This window comes from Aulostomus chinensis, chromosome 8 (assembly GCF_037954235.1).
Source record: "Aulostomus chinensis isolate RoL2024-O1b breed Wild chromosome 8, RoL_Achi_v1.0, whole genome shotgun sequence".
Taxonomy (NCBI): domain Eukaryota; kingdom Metazoa; phylum Chordata; class Actinopteri; order Syngnathiformes; family Aulostomidae; genus Aulostomus; species Aulostomus chinensis.
In genome coordinates this window covers 13,197,374-13,219,537 of record NC_141327.1, presented here as the reverse complement: position 1 = coordinate 13,219,537, position 22,164 = coordinate 13,197,374, and the positions used below count along the sequence as shown (strand labels likewise).

Here is a 22,164-nt window from a genome sequence, read left to right as displayed (position 1 = left end):
GAGCCTTGACCCTACGCTCGGGTCCTCCGCGTGGGCGAGAGAGGTGTCCGATAATGGACACCGTCCTTCTCCATGACATCACTGGAGTGACAGGGCAGCCGTGCGGGGGGAGGAGGAGGAGGAGGAGGGAGGATCTCGTCTTTGCCCTTTGCGGGAGATGAGATTCAGCCTCCACCAGCCTGCCGACAGACGACCGGGGACGGGGGAGGAAACTTTGTTTGCAAGTCGAAATCTGCTGAATTCAGGATTAAGTGCGGGTCATGGACGGAGTGGTCTAGAGGAGTTTTGTTGGATTCTGGGTCCCGTCCCTGAAGTAGAGCGGACTGAGCTGTGCGAGTGCTGGCGCCTCTGAGGAAAACCATATCTGGTCAAAGTATTCGTTGCTGTCATCCAGCGGGACCGTCCAGCTATAAATAGCGCAGGAGGAGGTACGTAAATAAATGCAAAAATGATACTGCAGCAGGCTGTAAAACGGCCGAAGAAGAGAACATCACATCTGGCTTGAAGTAATGCACATCTGGCGTTAGAAAATATAAAGTTGCGTATGTTTTCCATCAAAACAGGATTTATTTATTGGGGGGGGGGGGGTCCTTTCAGATAGAGCATGTGTTACAGTCATGGCACCCTTGAAAAGCCCTACATTGCTCTGCTATTCCAGCTGCTCAGGGCCTGTGACGATGTGTTCTGTTCCTCTGTGGCTGAGTTGATGCCAGCAATGAAGGCACACATTAATGGATCAGATTCATGTCATAGCATGACCAGCTTGCATAAGCAGGATTTCTATCAACAAGTGCGTTGAGGTGCAACAGTTGTCTGCCCGCAAGTGGGCTGCCAGTTCATCCGTGACCTACATATAACAGAGGAGCCTTGGAGCCTTTCAGGTTAAAGGTTTCTTCTCCCTTTTCTTTGACTGTAGCGAGACAAAAGCGCATCCTCCGTGATTTTACTGCAGGAGCTTGTTTATTATGTAGGGATGGCGATGTGGTTCCCTAACACACACACACACACACATACACACACTCATTCATTCAAAGACGTACTACATGTAGCCTGCTTACAGTGTATTGCTCCAACTTCTTTATGTAAAATAAAGAAGGTTTGGCTTTCATGTTACTGGCCTGAGCCCATATTTGAGGCAACAGGTGAGCTGCTTTGTCCTCCGTGTAGGTCACGGTGTGTGACTCTGCTTGTCCCCGGAGGAGAGACTCAAGACCCAGCAGTCCTCACTGGTGGGTGGGTCCCCTGGACTAAACTAGAACTGGACAATAATGGGATGATGCAGATTTGTTCTTCCTCTCTTTCATCCCTCAATTTAGACTTACAGACGAGTAGCAAAGTCTAATCATGTCTACATTGTTGCTCCTTCCGTCTCTTGTGTATCTCTTAGAACGGTAAAGTGAGTTCTGATTAACAGTTATAAGAGGAAAACGATAGATGTTTAGTGTGGAAATAGATATCGGGCTTTACTTCCTGCCTATCAGACTAAAGTGAGGGTTAAAAACTTTACCACACACTGAATGAGGCTCAAAGTCTCTTAACTGTTATGTCAACTTTACATCCAGCATTATTCCATTACGAAAAACCTGGAAAAGTCTAAAAGTCATTGGAAAACACGAATGTCAAAGCCTGGAGAAGTTTTGGAAAAAATAAATTGAGCCAGAAAGTGGAAAAGTGTTGATCAGTAAAGACTGACTGAGAAAATTGGATTTAATTTCCTTAAATAAATGTATTTTTAATTATGACTGTCATGGATTTTGCTTATACATTTGCCTTGATTATTTTTTTTTCTCACATTTTCCACACATACTCGGATGTTTCCGAATATAAACGGTCTAGGAAATTTGCCCGAAAGATTTATGAACCCTGGTAAAAAAAAAATAAAAATAAAAAAAATAAAAACAACTCATGAAATGAACAATTAGATATGAAACAGGAAAGTTACTGTATGATAAATCTATTCGAGGAGGATCCAAACCCTCATAACAGTAACCACAGCTCTCCCCTCCTAAGAACGCATCTGCCAGCCTCCTATTTGACCCGCTGGGTCCAAACTCTGCTTTTACTTCCATCAGGAGCCACCAACTAGTTTTTCTCCCTCCAGCAGGCGAACGAGTCAAGCCGTCAAGTTCAACCTGCTGTGTTTTGAGTCGAGAGATCCATGACGATAAGGTGTTCGTGCTCGGTTTTCCGTCAGCTTCACGTCCTAACCTAAACTGTTTGAAGACGTCTCACGGGAGAAGTCTGCTGAAGCGCCTCAGAACGATGCCTCCGCTCTGGTTTAATTCACTGATTTATGAACAGTCGCGGGTCCGCGCTGAGACCACGCGTGAGCTCTCCAGACATCCCGTCTGTGTTCGAAAATCAAACCAAAATATTTACACCTTTTCTTTTTCCTTTTCTTTTTTTTTTTTTAAGTGCCGTTGATTTGCACCGTTTGCCGGTGATGCCGGTGCAGAGATGCACGAGCAGCTGGCAGTGTCAAAGCTTCACACGCGCTTGATGGATCGTCCTGTGTCAGTGCTGCTATTCTCAGAGGAGCGCGCACTCCCGCTGAGAAAGGCCCAGGGTCAAGTGTTGAATGACTCCACGCACGCGCGCGCGCACAGCCTCTTGTATTTCTAGCTTTTCTTTTCTTCTCTGCCCTCTGAATGTTGAAGCTTGTGCACACACAGTGGCAGCTCTGCTCGATATCAGAGGGGCTCCTGCTCTCCTAGCAGCAATTCTTTTTTCTTTTTTTTTTTTGGAAGTCAGCCCAGCTCCTCATCTCTGGTTTTGGAAACTTGTCTTGTCATGGAGCTTAAAGAAAGCAGAACAAAACAACGGCACGCTTGACCTCGCTTTTTAGGAGGAGGCTCACCGGCTGACATATTTAGGATGAAAAGAAAAGCTTTGATGCAGCACTTTTCTTCTGCCTAACTGGACTTTAGTCTGCTCTGGAGATGCAGCCATGCTGAGGGTATTATTAGAGACTTATCAGCAGCCAACCTAGACCTGCAGTTTTAAGGGGGGGGGGGTCACTGAAAGCAGATATTCGGAGCATGTAAGTGTTGTGGCCTACGAATGTTCTGTTACTCATCACTTGTCTTCCAAATGTGGGGAGTTGGAGAGCAAAACAGGTCCCCATTCACTGTCAGCTGAGAGAGAAAACAACAGAAAGACACTTAATGGATGGCGGTCGGGTAACCCTGGATAAACTTTGGCATCTCAACGCCACGGAAGAAAAGCAGAAATGCTCTTTTTGAGGCAGGGCAGCGACAGGTGGAGTTTAGTCAATAAGCGAACAATCGTCTATCTGAAATGTGGTGTGACAGCCGTGGTATTATGTTTTCCACTTGTCCATACATTTGTCCCATTCTTCTGACTGCAACATCTCAGGAATGCTTTGAGGGATTCTCCTCAAGTTTAGTAACAACGTCCATTGGGACTCCAGGATCAACCGAAAAGATTCTGGTGGTCGAAGCTCACTGTGACTGACACACGCCGTCGTGATGGCAAGAATCTTTGTGAGCTTTCACTGAACTCAACATGATGCTTATCTGGGTTTTTTTTTTTAAACAGAAACAAATGAGAAATGGAAATAAATGCGATAAGGCTAACACGTTTATATGGTTTAAAAACAAAAACAAAACCAGTACAATAAATAAACCAGGAAGGGCTTTCCAGGGCTCCGACCTCTGCCGTGGTCAGCAGCTGCAGGTGGAAACTCTAGGTGCTCCTAAAGGGACCTGTTTTATTCCTCCCGACATCACTAAAGTGAGAGCGAGGATAAACCTGACCAGATTTGGAGTTTGCATCCAGGAGAAGACTGATGTGCACACTTTGGTGCAACTGACACCTCCTGTCCATTAGGTGGTGCTAGAGAAGACATTTACTCTGTATCCCTGTACATCGCATTAAACATGTCGTATAATTTTAATTTAAATCAGAAGTTGTTGTTTTTTTTTTTTTTACATTGGGTTTACTTCCTGTCACCTCTGAGTAGGTCTCTGACCTGAGTCCAGCTTGTGGATGTCTTCATCCACCGTGTGACGTTTAGGAAAGATGAGGCCCCGCGGAGTCCGGTGACTACAGTTTTCTCTTCTGCGGTGAAAATATCCTCACCACAATAACACTGTGTAACAAGAACTCGCTCAGCCTTCACAGCAACACACCAGGTGTTTGGTCCGACTCTGACGTGGACCAGGTCTGAAGGAGTACATTCACTGGTAAATAAAGGACGTGCCACCACGTGGTGCCGTGACCGATCCTGTCCACGCTACACGACGTCACCAAACCTGGAGAAAGTCACATCCAGTTTCTGCGTAATCCTGTTGAAAAACACCAGCGAGTCACAACGGCAGTGTTAGAGGGGATTATTTCAAGGAATATTCGTGACAATGTAACTCAAACTAAAATTGGACTTTAGGGTTGATTAGAAAATGTACATTTATTTTTACAACAATGTACAATAAACAAAATTACTTATTATTTTTTGTTCCTACTTAATATTACTTCACAAACAAGATTTCTGAATTGTTTGGTGTAACCATGTCTCTCTCAACCATTACATCATTCCTTTTTGCTACCTTTTTTCAAGCCCATCTGGCAAGGATACAGTTTGAAGGCCAGGTGCTGTGGATTCATAATTAGGATATGAGAGTGGTGTTGATCTTCTCAGAAATCAGATCACAAATCAGATGATTTATTCCTTCAACTTCATCTGATAAAGTACAACAAATTAATACGAACGACACTGAAACACAGCTGAACTTTGAAAAAGGGAACCAAGTGAATGAATCTCATGATGTGATCAAAACTTAACTTTGTAAAAGAATACCAAAAAAACCCCAAAGTTTATGAATGAAAACTTAAGTTTTAAGCACATAAGGTATTTATCAGCAGGCAGCAGGATCTGCTTGTTTTTGCGGGAGAAAATGAGCGAACTCGCGCACAAACGTACGGTCGCTACCGCTTTTATTTTGAAGAACTTCTACTTTGTCTCCCTCCAGGTGTCTCTCTCTCTTTCCCAGGAGACCTACGGGCGCTCGGCTGAGCTGGGGCTCCTTCAGGTGAATACAGCCGCGTCTTTACCGCACACGTCAGCTTTGCTTCCAACACTGATGTGATTCCTGTTGCCTTCTACAGAGACCATTTTTCCCTCACACTCCGAGGTTGGCCAGGATCCTGATCTCACATTTAGTCTTTCTCATCTGGAGGGGTCACTGAGGTGAGAGGAACCACCATCACAGTGTATTTGTACAGTATAAACTTACTTCACAACAGATGGAGTACAGCTCAATCGACTCGTCACACAGAGCCATGATGAGTGCAGTAGAACTTTGGTTCAGCTTGAAATTGTATCCCCCTGCTTCTATTTTGGTAGAAGAAATTCAAACGTATGTCAAGTTTTTTTTTTATCAAAGCTGCATTTAGAATTTATTTTGAATGTTTAAATCCAAAAGTGCATTCATAAATGAAGGGCGTACGTGCGTGTGAATTTCTGGCCCCCGGAGGAAGAGCGGCGCTGAGTTCCCGAGGTCTGAGGTGACAGAGCCACACAGGGCCGCGGGGATGACACCGGTTTGTCATTGAACCTGGACGTTGGTGTCGCCACGGTTTCCCTCGACCAAAAACTAGTGGCATTTTAACATTCCATTTTGGATTCCTGTAGAAAATAATATATGTTACAAAAAAAAAAAAGCCATCTATGAGACTTAAGTGTTTGCAAAGGATATGAACATCACTCTTATCATTTTTGTAGTGTAAATGTAGTTGTTGGAAGTACAAAGCTAACGTTAGGCTCTCCGAGAACTACACGGCAGACGCAGGATTTCTGCCTCACCACGACCAACCTCTGTTTTGATGACATTAAGTGTTTACTTGTGAAGGCGCTTGTTGGGAAATGTCATCTTTATTGATCCATGTAAGCGCCTCAAAATTCACGAGTGGGGTATTCACTAATGTATTGTAGCCCCATCCAAACATCACGTTTATTAGGAGAAGAGGAGGTTGGATGTTCAGCACCGTTCCTCCGACTGACGTCAAACTTGGCTCACGCGTTGTCACTCAGTTAAAAACAAAACAAAACAAAACAAAACAAAACAAAAAACATCCATTAAGCACTAACACTTAAATGTTTCATGATGATCACATGATCCATGTCTCCAGGTGTGCTGTCCATCATGTCTGTGTTGAGGAAGGAGATGGAGAAGTACAGGGACATCGATGAGGACGAGCTGCTGAAGAAACTCTCTGAGGAGGAGCTGCAGCGATTAGAGGATGAATTAGAGGAGCTCGATCCCGATGTGAGTTTATATTACACAAAGCACATATGGGAGAGCGCCTGCGAGTTTGTTGTGTCAGAGAAGACTTATGTGAGGTCATTAGGATAGCACTACACTGCAGCTGCTGCTAGCTTCCCTCTTTATTTAAATATTTGTGTTTATGGACGCCGGGCGGTGAATCTTGTTGTTCCTGGCTTTGCTACAGTAGATCCAGCGCGTCTACAAATGTTTAGCTTCTTTTGCTTTTTTAATGATGTATTTACTTCTGCAATTGTTGTATCCATCGCCAGCCTCGTACCCTGGGCGATGCATCATGGGTGGAGGTGGTGACAGCAGCTGTTACAGTCCCCCCTCGGTGCCAAGGGGATGACTGGAGGGGTATAATTTGCAGGACCTGACGTGTGTTGTTATAGAAACTAATGCCAGCACGGACTGCCCCGAGGGACCTCATGACGTAAACACAAGAATCTGTGAGGGCGAAGTGTGTATTTGCGGGTGCGTGCACTTACTTTGTTTATGAGGTTAAACCTATTGCACAACAGTGAAGTGACAATTTGGTCTGAAACACACTGTAACCTTCCCAGCAAGGCTGCTCACCGTCTGTTCCTGGCAGCCAATGAAAATGCTTCGTCATTTCAGACAGAAGAACAACATGTCCGCCAGCCGCTCTCAGGTTTTAGAGAGTTTCCTGTCAGTCACTGTGAGAATGTCGTGTGATTTGAGAACGTAGAGACTTCCCGGTTAAGGATTTGGCCTCGACCCATATTGATTCACAGGGCTTATGCTGTGAGGTCAAGGAGGCTCATGCTTGCGGATGATATTCAGTTGTAGTCAATGTTAAAATTTCAGGGGCAAGATTTCCAGCAACAAAACCTCAACACAAGACTGTCTTTGAATTGACGTGTTCAATGAAACTTCCTCTATGAACAATAGTATGAACAATACATTTTGAAAAAGCACACTTTGAACATAAATATATACACGATAAGGAAATAACTAACAATTGGAAAAATAAGAAATATTGCCCTCTTCAGCCTGCCCATAGAAAAATATCCAATACTCAGTCATTCCCTGTTCCGTATTCACTCTTTTACGCAGCACTATTCTGATTTGTCAGCCAGACTTTTAGCACAAAGTTGAAGTCTAAGACACACACACACAAATGCACACACACACAAATGCACACAAAGTCAGCAAAAGGACCTGTGTAAAAATATATATACATATATATATATATATATATATATATATATTTGTCTAGTTTGTCTAGCTCTGAAAACACACATGTACTGACTGAAGTGTGTCACATGGACAGGACAGCTTTTTGCCTCTTGTTCAACAAAATTATTTGTTCCTGTATTTTTTATGTTCTGCAAAGAAACCTCAGCTCTCTGAGCTGCGAGACCCTCTCTGCTGCTGCTGCTGCTGCAAATGGGGGCGAGAATGTTGAAAACTTTTACCTTGGTCCTACAGAGTGCTTCGTCTTTACTACTGATTTTATATCTTGTTATGAGTGGGGGCAGTGGAGGTTTGGGGTTCTATAATCTGTGTCCTCGGTGGATACTTGAACACCGAGTACTCTGAGTAGTGTTGCAGTACAAAAGCAATATTTACCATATTGTGAATGAAGAACTGGGTGCAAGGAAAGTAGAAGCGGGAAGTCGAGGAGAGAAAGTCTCTGTTAAAACAACATGCTGCCACAGAGCGCCATCTGCAGCTGATGTAACAGTGTGATATTGGACGCTTGGGCGTGATGCTGTGATATGGTCCGGCTTTCCCCTGACATGCTACCACAGCTTGTGTGAACATTTATGAACCACCTCTGGAAGTGAATGAGTAGAGGGAGAGGTTTTCAAAACGAGGCAATTATGAACACTCTGACTTTGTACATTCTTCGGATTTCATTAAAGAGAGAAGGTGAAGGCAGACGAGCGCGAGTGAGAGACATAGAAAGACGGGGAGAGACTTAAGAGAAGCGACAGGCTGAGTGCTGAGAGAACAGATAAGATACGGAGCTATAAGTAGCACTTCCAAGAGCTTGATTTTGAACGTTGCTTTCAGTTAAAAATAACGCGGTGAGCTGCGGAACTCTGGGAACTTTCTGGGTCCTGTGTTTTGCTGGAATATACTGTAGATAAGGGCTGATGCAAGACTCGCACACCTCTCCCCCACATTTGCTTTCAACGCTACATTATTATCTCTTACCAAAACTTTACTATAAAAAAAAGTCTTAAAAAGCTGCAAAATATTTTAAAAAAATAATCCCACTTGGGTTTGTGTGCTTCTCATCCTTTAACAACCTAAGAAACATGACCGGAAATGATTTACTTTCATCAGTTAACATTCTTGTTTATGTTAACTATTGTTGTTTTCACGACTAGACAGGAAACTTGCTTCTAAATTACACAGTTACTCATTGATTTGTGTGTCGCGACTCCTCGTCATTTTAAAATGTCCCGTAAATGATCCTTGCATACAAATCGGTCCTTTCCTACAGTTGAGTACATGTTTGAGAGCCAGCAGTTCTCAGCCTGTTATTACATTGGGAAAAAAATGGACGAGGCAAAGACAAAAAAAGAAAAGGTTTATCTTTGAGTAATATCTACTTCACCGCTCTTTACTGATGCCGTAGTAGAAGTGTCAAAATATTACAGGATTTGTATTCAGTACTTGGAGGACGGAAGTAGTCAGAGGCCAGCACTGTGAGGTCACAGTAGGCGTTTTGACATGAAGAAGTAGGCGAGCACAGGTGTTGGCATTCAGATTCACGAAGGCTCTGTGTCTGAAAGAGAGCCCTCGTTACTCGGACTCGAAACACCTGTGTTTCCCTGCTATTTCATGCTAACGTGCTAACAATGCTACCAATGGCATGTTGACAATTTCGAAATTTAACAGGGACAATGTTTCACTATGTAAACCAGAGGCGCTACTACGACATAATAGTATTTCTGAGGACAGTTGATTTTTTTAATGAGTATTTTAATCAACACTTTAATTTTGTGACTTATTTTGCCACTGAGTTTAGCGTGATATCACCTGACTAAATCACATCTGACGGAGCCACTTTGGCCTTTATCCAAACCTCTAACCTGCTTTTTTGTCGTCAATAAGAGTGTCAGCTGATGCCAGCCTGCAGCAGCCAGGTGATTGGGGCCAGTCACCTGAACAACACAGAGGTTAATTTAGAGACTGGAGAAACCAAATGGAGAGAGAAAACAACACAGCTGAAAAGAGTGGAACTGACAAAGAGAATACAGAGACGAGTACCCATTGTCACGTCTGGAAGCTTTCTTCCTGTCGGTTTTAGAATAATTACAAGTACTCTACACAGTTTCAGAAACATTAAATAAGTTTGTAACTTCATATTTATCTGCATATCTGTGTAGTTTTAACCATGAATTTTCACATCACCCGCAAGATTTGCTAATTTGACATTTTAGGCATCTCTTTCGATGTCATGCTCGCTAGCTCTTACCATTTAAAACAGCGTTAAACGGTTTGGTAGTACAACAGTTAAATAACCAATACTCTGACTAGAGATTGAGGAGAATACTTGGCAGTAGTTAAACTTGCAGTTGTGTAATATCTCAGTCATATGAAAGTACTTCTGCTCAGTTAAAGATATTCTACTACTACTTCTACTTCTAGTCTTCATTATTATTATTATTATCATGTGAATAATTTTTTTTTGTGCTACGTGATTACGTTTGTAGGTTATTAACGAAGTAATAATTAGGGACTGATTCCTTTTGACCTGCAGGTGGCACCAGGAGAAATGTTAGAGGATCATCAAAGTCAGTATCTTTATCCACAAATGTCAGTTCAGGTTTCACTGAAATCCTCCTATAGAAATATTTATCAGTGTTTTCACTGTGAGAAAAGGTGCAAATCCGGTACGGAGGCGGGTTCATAACACATTACCATCGCAGCACTTCTCAACTGAGTATCCACTGGTGCTGCTCCGACAAATATGTATGCCAATCTTGTAATTATGGAAGTTTCCCTACTGCTCTAGAATGCACTGTTACCAGCAGGGATGCGGCAGAAGGACCAGACCAAGAAAGCTCCTACAGGAACGTTTCAGAGAGACAATCTGCTGGCTCACTTGGAGAAACAGGCCAAAGAACATCCTGACAGAGAAGACCTGGTGCCTTTCACTGGGGAAAAGAGAGGTGAGGGTGGATGCTTCCAGAGAAGTTAATAGTTTTCTTGTAGTAATATTCATTTTTGGTGAAAGTACCGACTTATTCATGTATTTTAGAGAAGAGGGAATATCCAGTTTTACACACAATGGGAAGATAAAGAGTTGAGGCCTGGATAGGAAACCCGGGGTATCGATGACTAGAAGGGGGTTTTCAGTTCCCTGGTGGGTGATTTGTTCCACAAAACCAGCCCTCATCAGATGTGAGACCTGACAGCCTGCCAGGACCAGCTCCATCTCCGAGGGCTGTGATGGATGGTGAGAGATACTGCAAATGTCTGGGTGAAACTCTAGAAGGTCTCCCCTCTGTCACTCTCCTCTGTGCTGCATCTGTCACTCTGGTCATGAAAACCACTGAAGACATTTAAATTCTACATTTGGTTTTGGACACACAAAGTGAGCCGCGAACTGGTCCGTATGACACGAGCGATGCGACCCAGGTGACTGCTGCCAGCAGCCTGGGCTTTAGATCAAGGTCAGAATATGTCTGACAAGTGACTGAACACACAAACACAGCTGACCGATCGGTAATCGCCCAAATCTCTGAGTCTTTACAGTCAATCAGACATGGTGACACCAGCCTGCGGTCAGGTTTGGGAAGACTCACCTCAGATGGCTCAGCTCTTATGTAACACAGCTGGTGATCCTTCAGCACCGACTGCTGCTCTCACGAATTACAGAGGAAATGTTCTTTCTACTGCCGTGAGGAGGGTGAAGGTGCATTCATATCAGGGCTGCTTGAACTGTTACCATCTCAGATTTATAACAGTAACATCCACGGTGGATGTGCAACTCAGGAATTCCTCTGATGGATCGTCTTGTTGTCCGGTGATGTACGGCAACGTTATATGTAATAAGTTTGGGGTCTCTAGCGCCACCTATTGGATGCAGGCAGTGATATTTGCCCCACGGTTCATGCATTTGTCTGCTCCATCCTCTCTCTCCATCGAACAACCACATACCGAAATGTGCAGTGGTGCAAGGTCCTGCTTATCGGTAGGACAGTGCCAGGGTCCGGGAGTTGGCCGCGGGCGAGGTATGCGCTCTCCAAGTGCTTTTAATTTCACAACTTTAATGGCCTGATTTTAGATTACTATTTATATCGAGATAGATCCCCAGGCTATTTCCTGTCCCTCTTTGCTTTTGGCCACCGCAAGCACGTCAATTTCACTTGATGAAGTTTGGTCTGACTCAAAGCCAGGCTTCATAACAGATGTCTCATTTTCCAGTATGGTTGAAAACCCTTGTGTGTGCGCATGCATGCGTGCGCAGGACCTTGAATTCACTGTGCCTTTCCCCTTCATAAAAAATGTTAGAGTCATTAAAAAAAAGTCCATTTTTGTACACTAAATATATCCGTTCACTTTGAAGGGAAAGCTTTTGTGCCTAAAAAGATAGTGGACCCCATTATGGAGGATGTCACTCTGGAGCCGGAGCTGGAAGAAGCCCTGGCGAGTGCTACTGATGCTGAACTTTGTGACATCGCAGGTAACACACACCAAAACCTTCACACACACCTAATACAAGTAAGACTCATCAGTTTTGAATATACAGATTTTAGAAGGATTTTATTTTAATGTTCCTACATGTCTCACCCCCCCCCCAGTGATTTAAGGAACTCTTTATCTCCTGCACATGCTTCCCTCTCATTAATCATTGTAATCATGAGCTCCTCTACTAGCACCTCACAAGCATCTTTTCCTCAATCTAACTCTTCTTCATTTCCTCCAGTGCCACCACTTCCATCCCCCCACCACCCTTCCTATCCATCCCTCCATCTCTGCTGGATCATTCTGTCTGTTAGCTGAGCTCCATGCAGGGTATCTGCAGACGGCACGCACCGTTCGCATGTTGGTGTTGTCGGCTTGTTGTACTGTAAGTCACATGAAGTGAAACTCCGGCAGCTACGGGTATTCATGTTAGAGAGGAACGTGCATCGTGAAGGCATGAGGGGACGGTGCTGTATGAATAAACTCTGTAGCTGTTTCAGCTGAGAAGAGGGAGTTTGCTCAGCTGATCTTGAGTCAGCTGCTTGTTCTGAGGTTAAGAACTCTGTAATGACTTGGAACCGATGTTGTTTCCAAGATGGATGACGCCATGTTTTATCACGGTGTGCACTGCATCAGCCTCTGACATCTACTGACTCCTATTTGCGTAAAATGTTATTGCTGATTAAACTGAATTGGGGGGGACGCATCTCGCATTCCCTTTAGGAAAAAAAAATCAACTGTTTTCCCCAGTTAGTTAGATAATTGGGTCCTTAATGAGGGAGTCTGCTCGGCTGATCTTGAGTCAGCTGCTGGCTCAGAGATTAACAAAGCTGATTTTTTTTTTTTTATTAGAAAAATGATCGAATCAATTCAGAAACAATGAAAATTTTCAATTAATGAGACCACCCCCCCCCCCAAAAAAAATCTGCTGTTTTCTAAAGTAACTACATAATTAATTAATTCAGAAAAATAGCAGATTTTTTTCCTCCAATCATAGTGTTACATTTTTTTCCCCCTTGTGTTCATGGAATCATTAAATTGCTTTATTACCCGGTGTGGGTTTATTTTTAGACTTTAAGAGTGTCTCCGTGTCACTCTGGTACCTGCATCAGCAGGACAGACGCGTTCCAGCCAACAGACTTTTGACAATGAGACGTATTTTAGGAGCCCAAGTGCCTGGAGTTGGTAAGGGTATCATGCCTCCCTGCACAGCACTAAGTGTTTATGTCTTTTCAAAGACACTCTGTTCTCATGCTCTCGGTGTTGCTCATAAATAACAGAGATCATCGTTCTCTCTTTCGTCCTACTAGAGCAGTGGCTGAAAAGTCTCATCCTTCCTTAGAGATTCCAGCTGTGAGCCTCCTCTACCCCCACAAACATGATGCTACTTTTTTGATATGTTTGTGAGCCTGCTACAAGTGTAACAAACAAAGCAGGCCTGTTATATGAAGACACGACAGTGTTACTGACAGTGGCTAGGCTAGCACTGCTAATGTCAATGTTAGCTCTGTCAGAAACTATACTGTTAGCACTGGAGCAGATGGTTTCTCCAGTCATAACCCGGTTTTCTTGAGCTAATTGCATCATCTGACGCTCTGCTGCCCCCATGGGTGTTGGTTGATGTAGCTATTTAGCCATATTTTAGCAAGGTAGGCGACATATTTGGGGTTAGGGGTCTCATTTTTTGTGATGCAGGAGCTGGAACTGGACTGTTCCTGCAGCCCTCCTTTGCCTCTGACTGGCTACAACTTCATGCCTAGTTTATACATGAAGAGGGAATCTAATCAGGAAGAGAACGAGCGAGTCTTCAAAGAGTGTGGATGGGAGAAACATAAAACAAAGGTCTACTCTTGATGGAGGATTTAGAGAGGAGGGTTTTTTTTGGCGTACTCCTGGGCATACCCCAGTTTAGGAATCATGGTCATTGAGGGTATAGTGAGGTCTAAAAACAGTGTGATTAATCACTGCTGTGTTCTCAGTGTAGCTTCAGATTCTTCCTTCCCTGGCCAAAATAGGGCAGGAAGTCAGTTTTAGTTACCACAACCAAAAACAGGTTGATTGTTGGAGTTGAGGCTGTTGCTTGCGAACCCGACTTCATCCGTTCTTTACTCGCATGGCGGTCAAATGAATGATTTAAAAAAAATTACATTAGTGTGTAACTGTGTGTGCATCACTTGTGGTTTTCACTTTAGCATCCGCAGTTTTCTCACTTTGCCTCTGAGCCTTTGTCCATCTGCTCCATTCTTTCCGTCCTCACTCCGTCTCCCTGCTGTCTTCCAGCCATCCTGGGCATGCACAAGCTGATGAGTAACCAGCAGTACTACGAAGCTCTGACTAGCAGCACCATCGTCAACAAGCAAGGCCTCAACAGTACGTCAAACACACACATTAAAACTTATGTACTGAGTTTGGATTTGTCGATGAAGTCTCCCAACTGCAGAAGGTATTTTCTCCTCTTTAATAACACAAAACTACATTAATTCCAGGAAGGGATAAGTAAAAGTACCCTGAAACACAGCAGATCACTCAAAAGCTTAAAAGAAAATATCACCTCATTCTAGAACAATGTTGAAGCAAGCTGGCTTGGAAACAAGAAAAGTGATCTCATGCTGGTGGAATGTTAGTTTATTTTATCACAGATAATTGACTCAGTGCTTTTTTTTCCACATCATGCAAAAATAAAGCTGCAGTCATGAAAACTAAGCACTAAGTTAGTGAGCGCTCTTAAAAAGTCTCCTGTTGTTTTGGTTTCAATGCACACATGTTGTCTCTACATAGAGAGCTAAACCTCATGTACGTCACGACTTCAGCATGAAGGCAAAGAAGGAAAAACAAACAGCCAACATTACGAAAAGACCACACCAGTGTTCTTCCCACTGTAGGATGTACAACTACATTATCCTCCTGCTGTATCAGAGTGTGTGCTATGAATTCATGTCAGGTGTGATCCAGTGTACCCAGTATAAACCAGTGCCTGATGAGGAGCCCAACTCTACTGACGTCGAGGAAACTCTGACCAGAATAAAGAAGAACGACCCTGATCTGGTGGAGGTCAACCTTAACAACATCAAGGTGAGGCCGCGTGCGTGCGTGCGTGCGTGCGTGCGTGCGTGTGCGCGTGTGTGTGTTCGGATGAGCGTTAAAATAGAACAGTGGTTCTCAACCCTTTCTACTTCAAGGCCCAACTATTCACACTTGTAACAGGCCAGGCACCATAAAAAAATCCCCAAATTATTTTGGATAATCTATTCACTTCTAATCTCATAATCTATTTGAAGTGCAGCCTATAAATGAAATCCATCCAGTTGGCGGTCTTGTGTCAGGATGCCGCTTCAGTTTTGGCAGGTTTTGGTGACGTTTTCCTCTGAGAGCGTCAAACCACACTCCGCACTTGGGGCCCTGCGTTGTTCCCTCTGTTGACAGAACCGTGTTTGATCAGATCCAGACTGTGTCTGTGCACGGATTTTACATTTTTCTCTGGCATATTGATCCTACGTTGCTTGGTTTTTCTTTACTTCAGAAACTTCTTCATTAACATAATGTAGTAATTAAACTGATTGTTTCAAATTGGTAACATTGTTTGAAGATGGATTTTATAATATTTTCATTTATTCTTTTGAGACTTAATAGGATTTTAACACAATTTCTACCACTAATAGATTTAAATTTTACTTAAAAAAAGAGATAATTTCATGTACAGTATAAAAATTAAGCTTCAATTTCAGCATCATTATTTTTTTTCTTTTTTTTTAACAATGTAATACATGTACTTTAAAAAACTACTGTTGTCAATAACTATTTATCAACATCCATTAAATTATATCTGAGAGCAGTGTTATTTTATTGCTTCCAGTGGCCACTGTAAGTTTACAGTGGTTCCTTTTAACCACGGTGAACTTGAGTTGAACAAGTTGGCGGCGCAATGTAAAGTCAGAACTTTCAATTCCTCAAGTGACAATAAAGAGACGTGACCAACATTTCCATGGGGAGATAAAAGCAGTTTATCAGTATAGGTTCCGTTCAAAAGTATTAAAACAATTCATCAATATCTCTGGCTACAGTTTCATCACGAGGTAAACATACAACTTTTACTGAGCTGTAAAATTTCTTTCTTTCGAACAGAACATCCCCATCCCGACTCTCAAGGCGTACGCTGAGGCTCTGCTGAAGAACACGGTGGTGGAGAGGTTCAGCATCGTAGGAACCAGAAGCAACGACCCCGTAGCGTTTGTGAGTCACATGAGTTCATCTATTTCCCTGGGGGAAAAAAAGAAGAGGATTAAATCACCCACATTGTAGGATTTTTCCTTGGGTGTCAGTTCATAGATTGCTCGTACACATGTTCTGAATAAGCACCCGCGTCCCGGTGAGAATTATTGGAATTACATCATTCTGCCTGCTCTCTTGATTTATCTGTTGTATTTGATTCATGAAGGCAGCAGCAGCACAAGAGAGATTCAGGTGCACATTCAGTCTTTACCTAGCAACCAGTGAAAGTGACAAAATCATGATAAATCAAGGTCAACTGACTGAAAGTTCTGGAACAAACGGATGAAATAAAGAGTAAATCAAGATCATATTTCCAATAAGTTATTGGAATTTATAATAATTTAAGTTGGATTTTATGTTTCGTTTGCTTCAATGACTCACTTTGACAACCAGGTGTCGGATCCAAATGGCTGTGAATCAGAGTAAAATGAAGATGAAGATAAAGTGTGTGCATGCGTGCGTGCGTGTGTGCGTGTGCGTGTGTGTGTGTGTGTGTGTGTGTTCTCAGGCATTGGCAGAGATGCTGAAGGTTAACACAACACTCAAGAGTCTGAATGTTGAGTCCAACTTCATCACAGGGACGGGAATCCTGGCGCTTATAGAGTCGCTGCAGTTTAACACGACGCTACAAGAGCTCAAGATAGACAATCAGGTACGCACATGCACGCACACACACACGCACGCACACACACGTCCTCAGTTGCTCCTTGACTGGGATAGAACGCATTGAGTGTCAGCTGGTGTACACAGACCATCTCGGTCATTTCATTCTGATGCTCCAGATTTCTTGTGATGTGTCACACCTCCACTTGGTGGAATGATTTACTGATTGTCTTTCTTTGCTGCATTACTCACCCTTCTTGCACCCCCTCACCCGTCTCTGCTTCCCTCTCATGTATTTCCTTTCTCCTGACCTTCTCATGATCGCCCCGGCACCATTAATCCCCGTCCTCTCTCTCGCTCTCTCTCAGAGCCAACCATTAGGCAACAAGGTGGAGATGGAGATCGCCAGCATGCTGGAGAAAAACACCACACTATTAAAGTTCGGCTACCATTTCACCCAGCAGGGCCCACGCCTCCGAGGCTCCAACGCCATGATGAATAACAACGACCTTGGTGAGCTATAGACACACACACACACACACACACACACACACACACACACACACACACACACACACACACACACACACACACGTATAATAGTGTAGACACACTGAGGGTTTTTATCTGCCCCCAGCCGCTGCCTCAGTGGGTTACATAAACTAAATACAGTAGTATTACGTTTGGCAGTGGTAGTACTTAGTGCTGACACTTTATCTTCGCTATATCTCCTTGGGTTTAATCAGACCCTCCGAATGAGAGTGATGTCATTGGCTGGTACTTCAGTAGGACGGCCAGAAGGACCAGACTTATCAAAACAGAGCCTTCCTCAGTGATGACATCAGCGTGTGCATGGGAGAGCAGGATTTCACGTTTAATGAAATTTAATGAACATTTTCTGGCACAAGATAGAAACTCTTCACACCAGACCCAAGGTCTTAAAAACAAACAACCATACAAAAATAGCACAAGAGCTCACAAAATCACAATCGTCATAATTCTCTAAATAATTCTTAGTTGAGAAAAATGAATGTATTTTGAAGGTTTAACTCAAGGATAAATTCAATATAATTACATCCTCTCACAATACAAATTGTGAAAATATCTTTTTCTCTCTTTATCAGAGCGACATGTTGATGGGAATGGTTTTGGGGAGTTCCCTCTTGACTCATATTCTGTTGTTCCAAATGTTGATAAAAGGCTCAGCTGTGAAACCGTGTACAAGCGTCTAGATGTCACGTCTCCTGTCCCAACGCTAGAGCTGGTAAACATAAATATCCTAAACTTTATTCTCAGGTTAAATTGAGCTGTTGAGTAGCTCCATCCATCCATCCATCCATCCATCCATCCATCCATCTATCCATTTTCTATACTGCTTATTCCTTAAGGGTTGCTGGGGGGGCTGGAGCCTCTCCCAGCTGACTTTGGATGAGAGGTGAGGTTCACCCTGGATGGGTCGCCAGTCCATCACAGGGCCATCAGGAGCATTGAGGGGATCAGTATCTTGCTCAAGGACACTGGGGGTCACCAGGGGAAGTGAGGCTTGAACCAACGACCCCTCCATTGCTGGACGGCCGGTCTACCTCTGAGCCCCTTGGATGGATAATTTATATAAGTTAATCCATTACTTTGACAACTCAAAATAAAATAAAAATCTTTGGGATCATTCCAACTTTTGGCTTATTTTAGCCAGTATTATGGGACTCAACCCTGCTAGTTGGAAGTGCAACATAACCTCAATAGCCGGCTGGTCTCAGGTCAGTAAAAGCCATGTAACGTGTCTCGTGACACATTTGCATTTATGTGAACATGGATCATCGCGCGGTTCAGTTTTACGTTTGTGTGTGTCAGTGCACAACTGTTCTGAATTGTGATTAACACCCTGGTTTGGCATAAAGATTCTTGGATTCTCTGTTTATTTTATCATCATGGTTTTATTTAGTCACAGTACAGACAAACGTTTCTGTGTCATAACTTTTCCTCCCCTCTCGTTCTCAAGCCCGAGTTGTCAGGTCTGAGTCCGACGGCTCCTTCACTCTCACTCTGTCCGTCCCGGAGCTGGAGAGGGCCTTTGGGACAAAGTTCAAGTCTAAGTCTAAGTAAACACTGCACCGTTTGACTGCTCAGCCTCGCCTCTCTCTTGCCAACAACTCCTGGTTCTTTTTCCGGATCAGTGGAACCGCTGACCACCTCCTGTCATACTCCTCAAAGAACCTTCACAAGATCTTTCATCACTTTTTTATCTCCTTCCTTGACATCTGGTCCACCTCAGCCCTGTACTGCAGTCTCAAATGTAGACAGTTGAAGAACACCCGCCCAAAAATCAAGCGTAACACACCAGTTCCAGAACGAATGACGTCTGTCACTGGAGAACAAGCCGTACAATCGAAATACAGAACAGTAAGAAACAGATTAATATTCTAAAACACAACACAAGCTACCCTGAACACCTAATCACTGACGTCTGGACAACAGTGCACACCTCATGGTTCTGTTCTGTCTGATTAGTCAGGGTGACTAATTCAACCTGCGGTACAGATGTGTAGAGGTCCCACTGTCCTTTGGCTGTACTACAGAAGCCTTCATCCCTCCACACCTGGTCTTTTGTACTCTTTGGATCTTTATTCGTGCCTGTTTTGCTGTTGCTGCACCATCTGGAAGACTTCTTCTGTCGCTGTTCAGCCTCCTTCTAAGCCTCCTTCTAAGCCTCCTTCCTCCTCTCATTGAAATCTCATTTTCTTCTTCCCGAGCTTCTGCTAAAGTTGTTTACCTTGGCGGCCATTTAAAGACAAATGGCACACCTTTGATCTTACTGTCTCTTCCCTATTCTTGCTCTGTGCAAAGGAAATAACTAATTCAGCTTTTAAAAGTGACGAGGATGGAGATCCTCCATAAAAGTAAAAGCTTTATTGGGCTGCGTTATATTGTCTCTGTGCTCCTTCTCTGTCCTCCTCTCATAACCCTACTTTATCCTCTCTCCATCTACAGTAAGAAAGAGAAGGCTTGAGGGAGGACCCATCTTCCCCAAGTGTCGGACGAATGTGTAGAAACCAGGGCTGCCCTCCATCCTCTGCCCCCCTCCCCAACCCACCCTGCCTCCCCCCGTAAACCCTCTGCAGCCTCAGGCCACTGATGGCCTCTCCAGACAACCATGCAGAAGATGTGGGGGGGGGGGGGGGGGGGGGGGGAATCTAGACTTTTTATTGTAGTTTTGAACAGATCAAATTGGTGTAATCAGCAGAGTCTCCATCTTAGCATCCAGTGCATGCAAAGAGAGAGATTATTAAGAATATTTATGTGCTCTGATTTTTGAATTTTTGATTTTTTTGTTTGTTTTTTTTGTTTGTGTTATTTTCCTGCAAACTAACCCGGTAATGCTGTCATCTAGAATTTTCATATCAGGCTGAAGGATTGGTTTTGAATGATAGTTTTTAAATTGCATCATTATTATTATTGTATAGCCAAGCGAGTATTGTAGCTAGTTTCTGGCTCTGGATACTTACAAAGCTACACAAATTGCTTAGTAAAACTACTGTGAGATTATATGTAGACTTGATTTCTTTGTGGCAAACCTGATAAGAGTCATAAACCGTTTAAATATCACCTGGATCGATTGCTGGATAGTGCAATAGTTTGTGTAAAATGTTGCTGTAAATTAAAATGCGCACTCTAATTACACCTGACATTGTTGCATTATCCAGGCGTTGCGTGACCTGTGTGCAGAGCATTCCTGCTAGCTGGGGATGACGACTGCTGAGAACTAGCATTATTTAAATGCCACTTAAATATTTTATGAGGTGAAATCTGCGGTATTTGTATCCAAAAACACACCTACAACCTAAAAGTGAATGGATGTCTGTGCAGGGAGCTTCTGTCCCGCTCTGAAGAATTAACTGTTGTGCGTCCGACCATCGGTGGGTGTGTATGTGTCGAATATATAACTGACATCCTGAACAGCGACACTTCCAACCAGGTCTGGTTTGTTGATTGTTTGTGTTTATTTGTATTTACTGGAGCTAGAATGTGTGGTTTAATATGAGACTGTTCACACCTATTATACGGATTCACATTAACGTCTGACTCTTTCAGTAAAGGATGTTAGACACATACTTAGAAATACACAGGAAACCTCGAATGTTTTGGTAGTTTCAGATCCGGCTGATTTGAAAAAAAATTCAGCAAAGCCTCTTTGCAGTTTCAAATGTGCATGTTGAACAACTTTTCCAAGAACAGTTAAAATGTGGTTTTACACTAATGCTGGATTGATAATGAGTTCACAGCAGAAATGTTCTTCTCATTAAGGGCAAAATCTTTACTTTATAAAACACAAAACTGTAGCAAACGTCCCAGTTGTATGATGGTAATGTCAGCGCTGTATATTTTGCTACAACTTAAAGATCATCAGCACGCAAAGCAAAAACAGGGCTGCTACCTATTGAGGAACTGCAGCTAACGGGTAAAAATAAAAAGAAATATCACCATTGTTCAAATGGGTCTGTATTTATTGCCTAAAGCAAATGAGTGAACTCCCAGCTGCAGGCTTAAATATTAAAACAGTTCTGCCATCCTTTCTCCCATGACATGAAACACTGTACCTAGAAAGTCTGACATCATATTCAGAAGTCAAACTCATGCGACATTTCATTTAATGCTTTTTCTAAAAATTACAGTGAAAAGAAACCCAACGGTGGATGTAAACATTTGTAATAATTACAGCGTTCTAAAAGTGAATGAGGACTCACATCCGGTCTTTCTTCTCTCTTTCCTGCTGGATTTGTCATAGTGTTTGAATCTGTGTTTTGTTTGATTGTCCACATTTTGGTTTGGGTTTTTTTTTTTTTCTTTTTTGAAATAAATGAGCCTTGAAAATATCAATCTACTGTGTCCTGAGTGTCAACTTCCTTTAGTTTTGGTTGTATTTTGTCAGGACGTGTATCGTTCCCCCAGATGTAGACAGCAGTGCCACTCTGTGGCCAAATGTAATAATTACATCCTGTCACTTCAGTTGGAAAGCGATTGTTCAGGTGGACAGTTTCATTTCCTCTACAGGATGCAGTTTCATTCTGAATTCTTGTGTCTGCTCATACAAGTGAGGTAATTTTATGGATCCTTAAGTGGAAATGGCAAAAAAAAAAAAAGTAAATTAAAATCTCACTCCATACTTAAGCATGTCCTATGATATCAGTTAAACTGTGCTGCGGCTGGATTTTTACTGAGGTATCTGACCTGGTAAAAAAAAAAAAAAAATTAGGTTTGATGTTATCAAAGGTATGGAGTGATAAAATTATAAATATTATAAAATAGCATCTCGGAATAAAAGGACTTGTTTTTAGGACTG

General features: G+C 42.9%; 1 protein-coding gene across 5 annotated transcripts; it reads left to right on the top strand.

Moving 5' to 3' along the window:
- The first annotated feature begins 157 nt into the window (after positions 1 to 157).
- Positions 158 to 21,701, top strand: tmod1 (tropomodulin 1). Of its 5 annotated transcripts, none has more exons than XM_086211061.1 (13): positions 158 to 428; positions 4,989 to 5,048; positions 5,125 to 5,206; positions 6,148 to 6,284; positions 10,279 to 10,435; positions 11,836 to 11,952; positions 14,235 to 14,324; positions 14,896 to 15,026; positions 16,077 to 16,184; positions 16,732 to 16,875; positions 17,195 to 17,339; positions 18,826 to 18,925; positions 19,815 to 21,701. In XM_086211061.1, the coding sequence occupies exons 4-13, from the start codon at positions 6,162 to 6,164 to the stop codon at positions 19,831 to 19,833; spliced, it is 1,134 nt and encodes a 377-aa protein (XP_086067187.1). In that variant the 5' UTR covers positions 158 to 428; positions 4,989 to 5,048; positions 5,125 to 5,206; positions 6,148 to 6,161; the 3' UTR covers positions 19,834 to 21,701. The 5 variants fall into 5 exon arrangements, with proteins under 5 accessions (XP_086067187.1, XP_086067189.1, XP_086067188.1 ...); XM_086211062.1 differs by lacking the exon at positions 158 to 428 and adding an exon at positions 4,140 to 4,205; XM_086211063.1 differs by lacking the exon at positions 18,826 to 18,925.
- Positions 21,702 to 22,164: the final 463 nt, after the last annotated feature.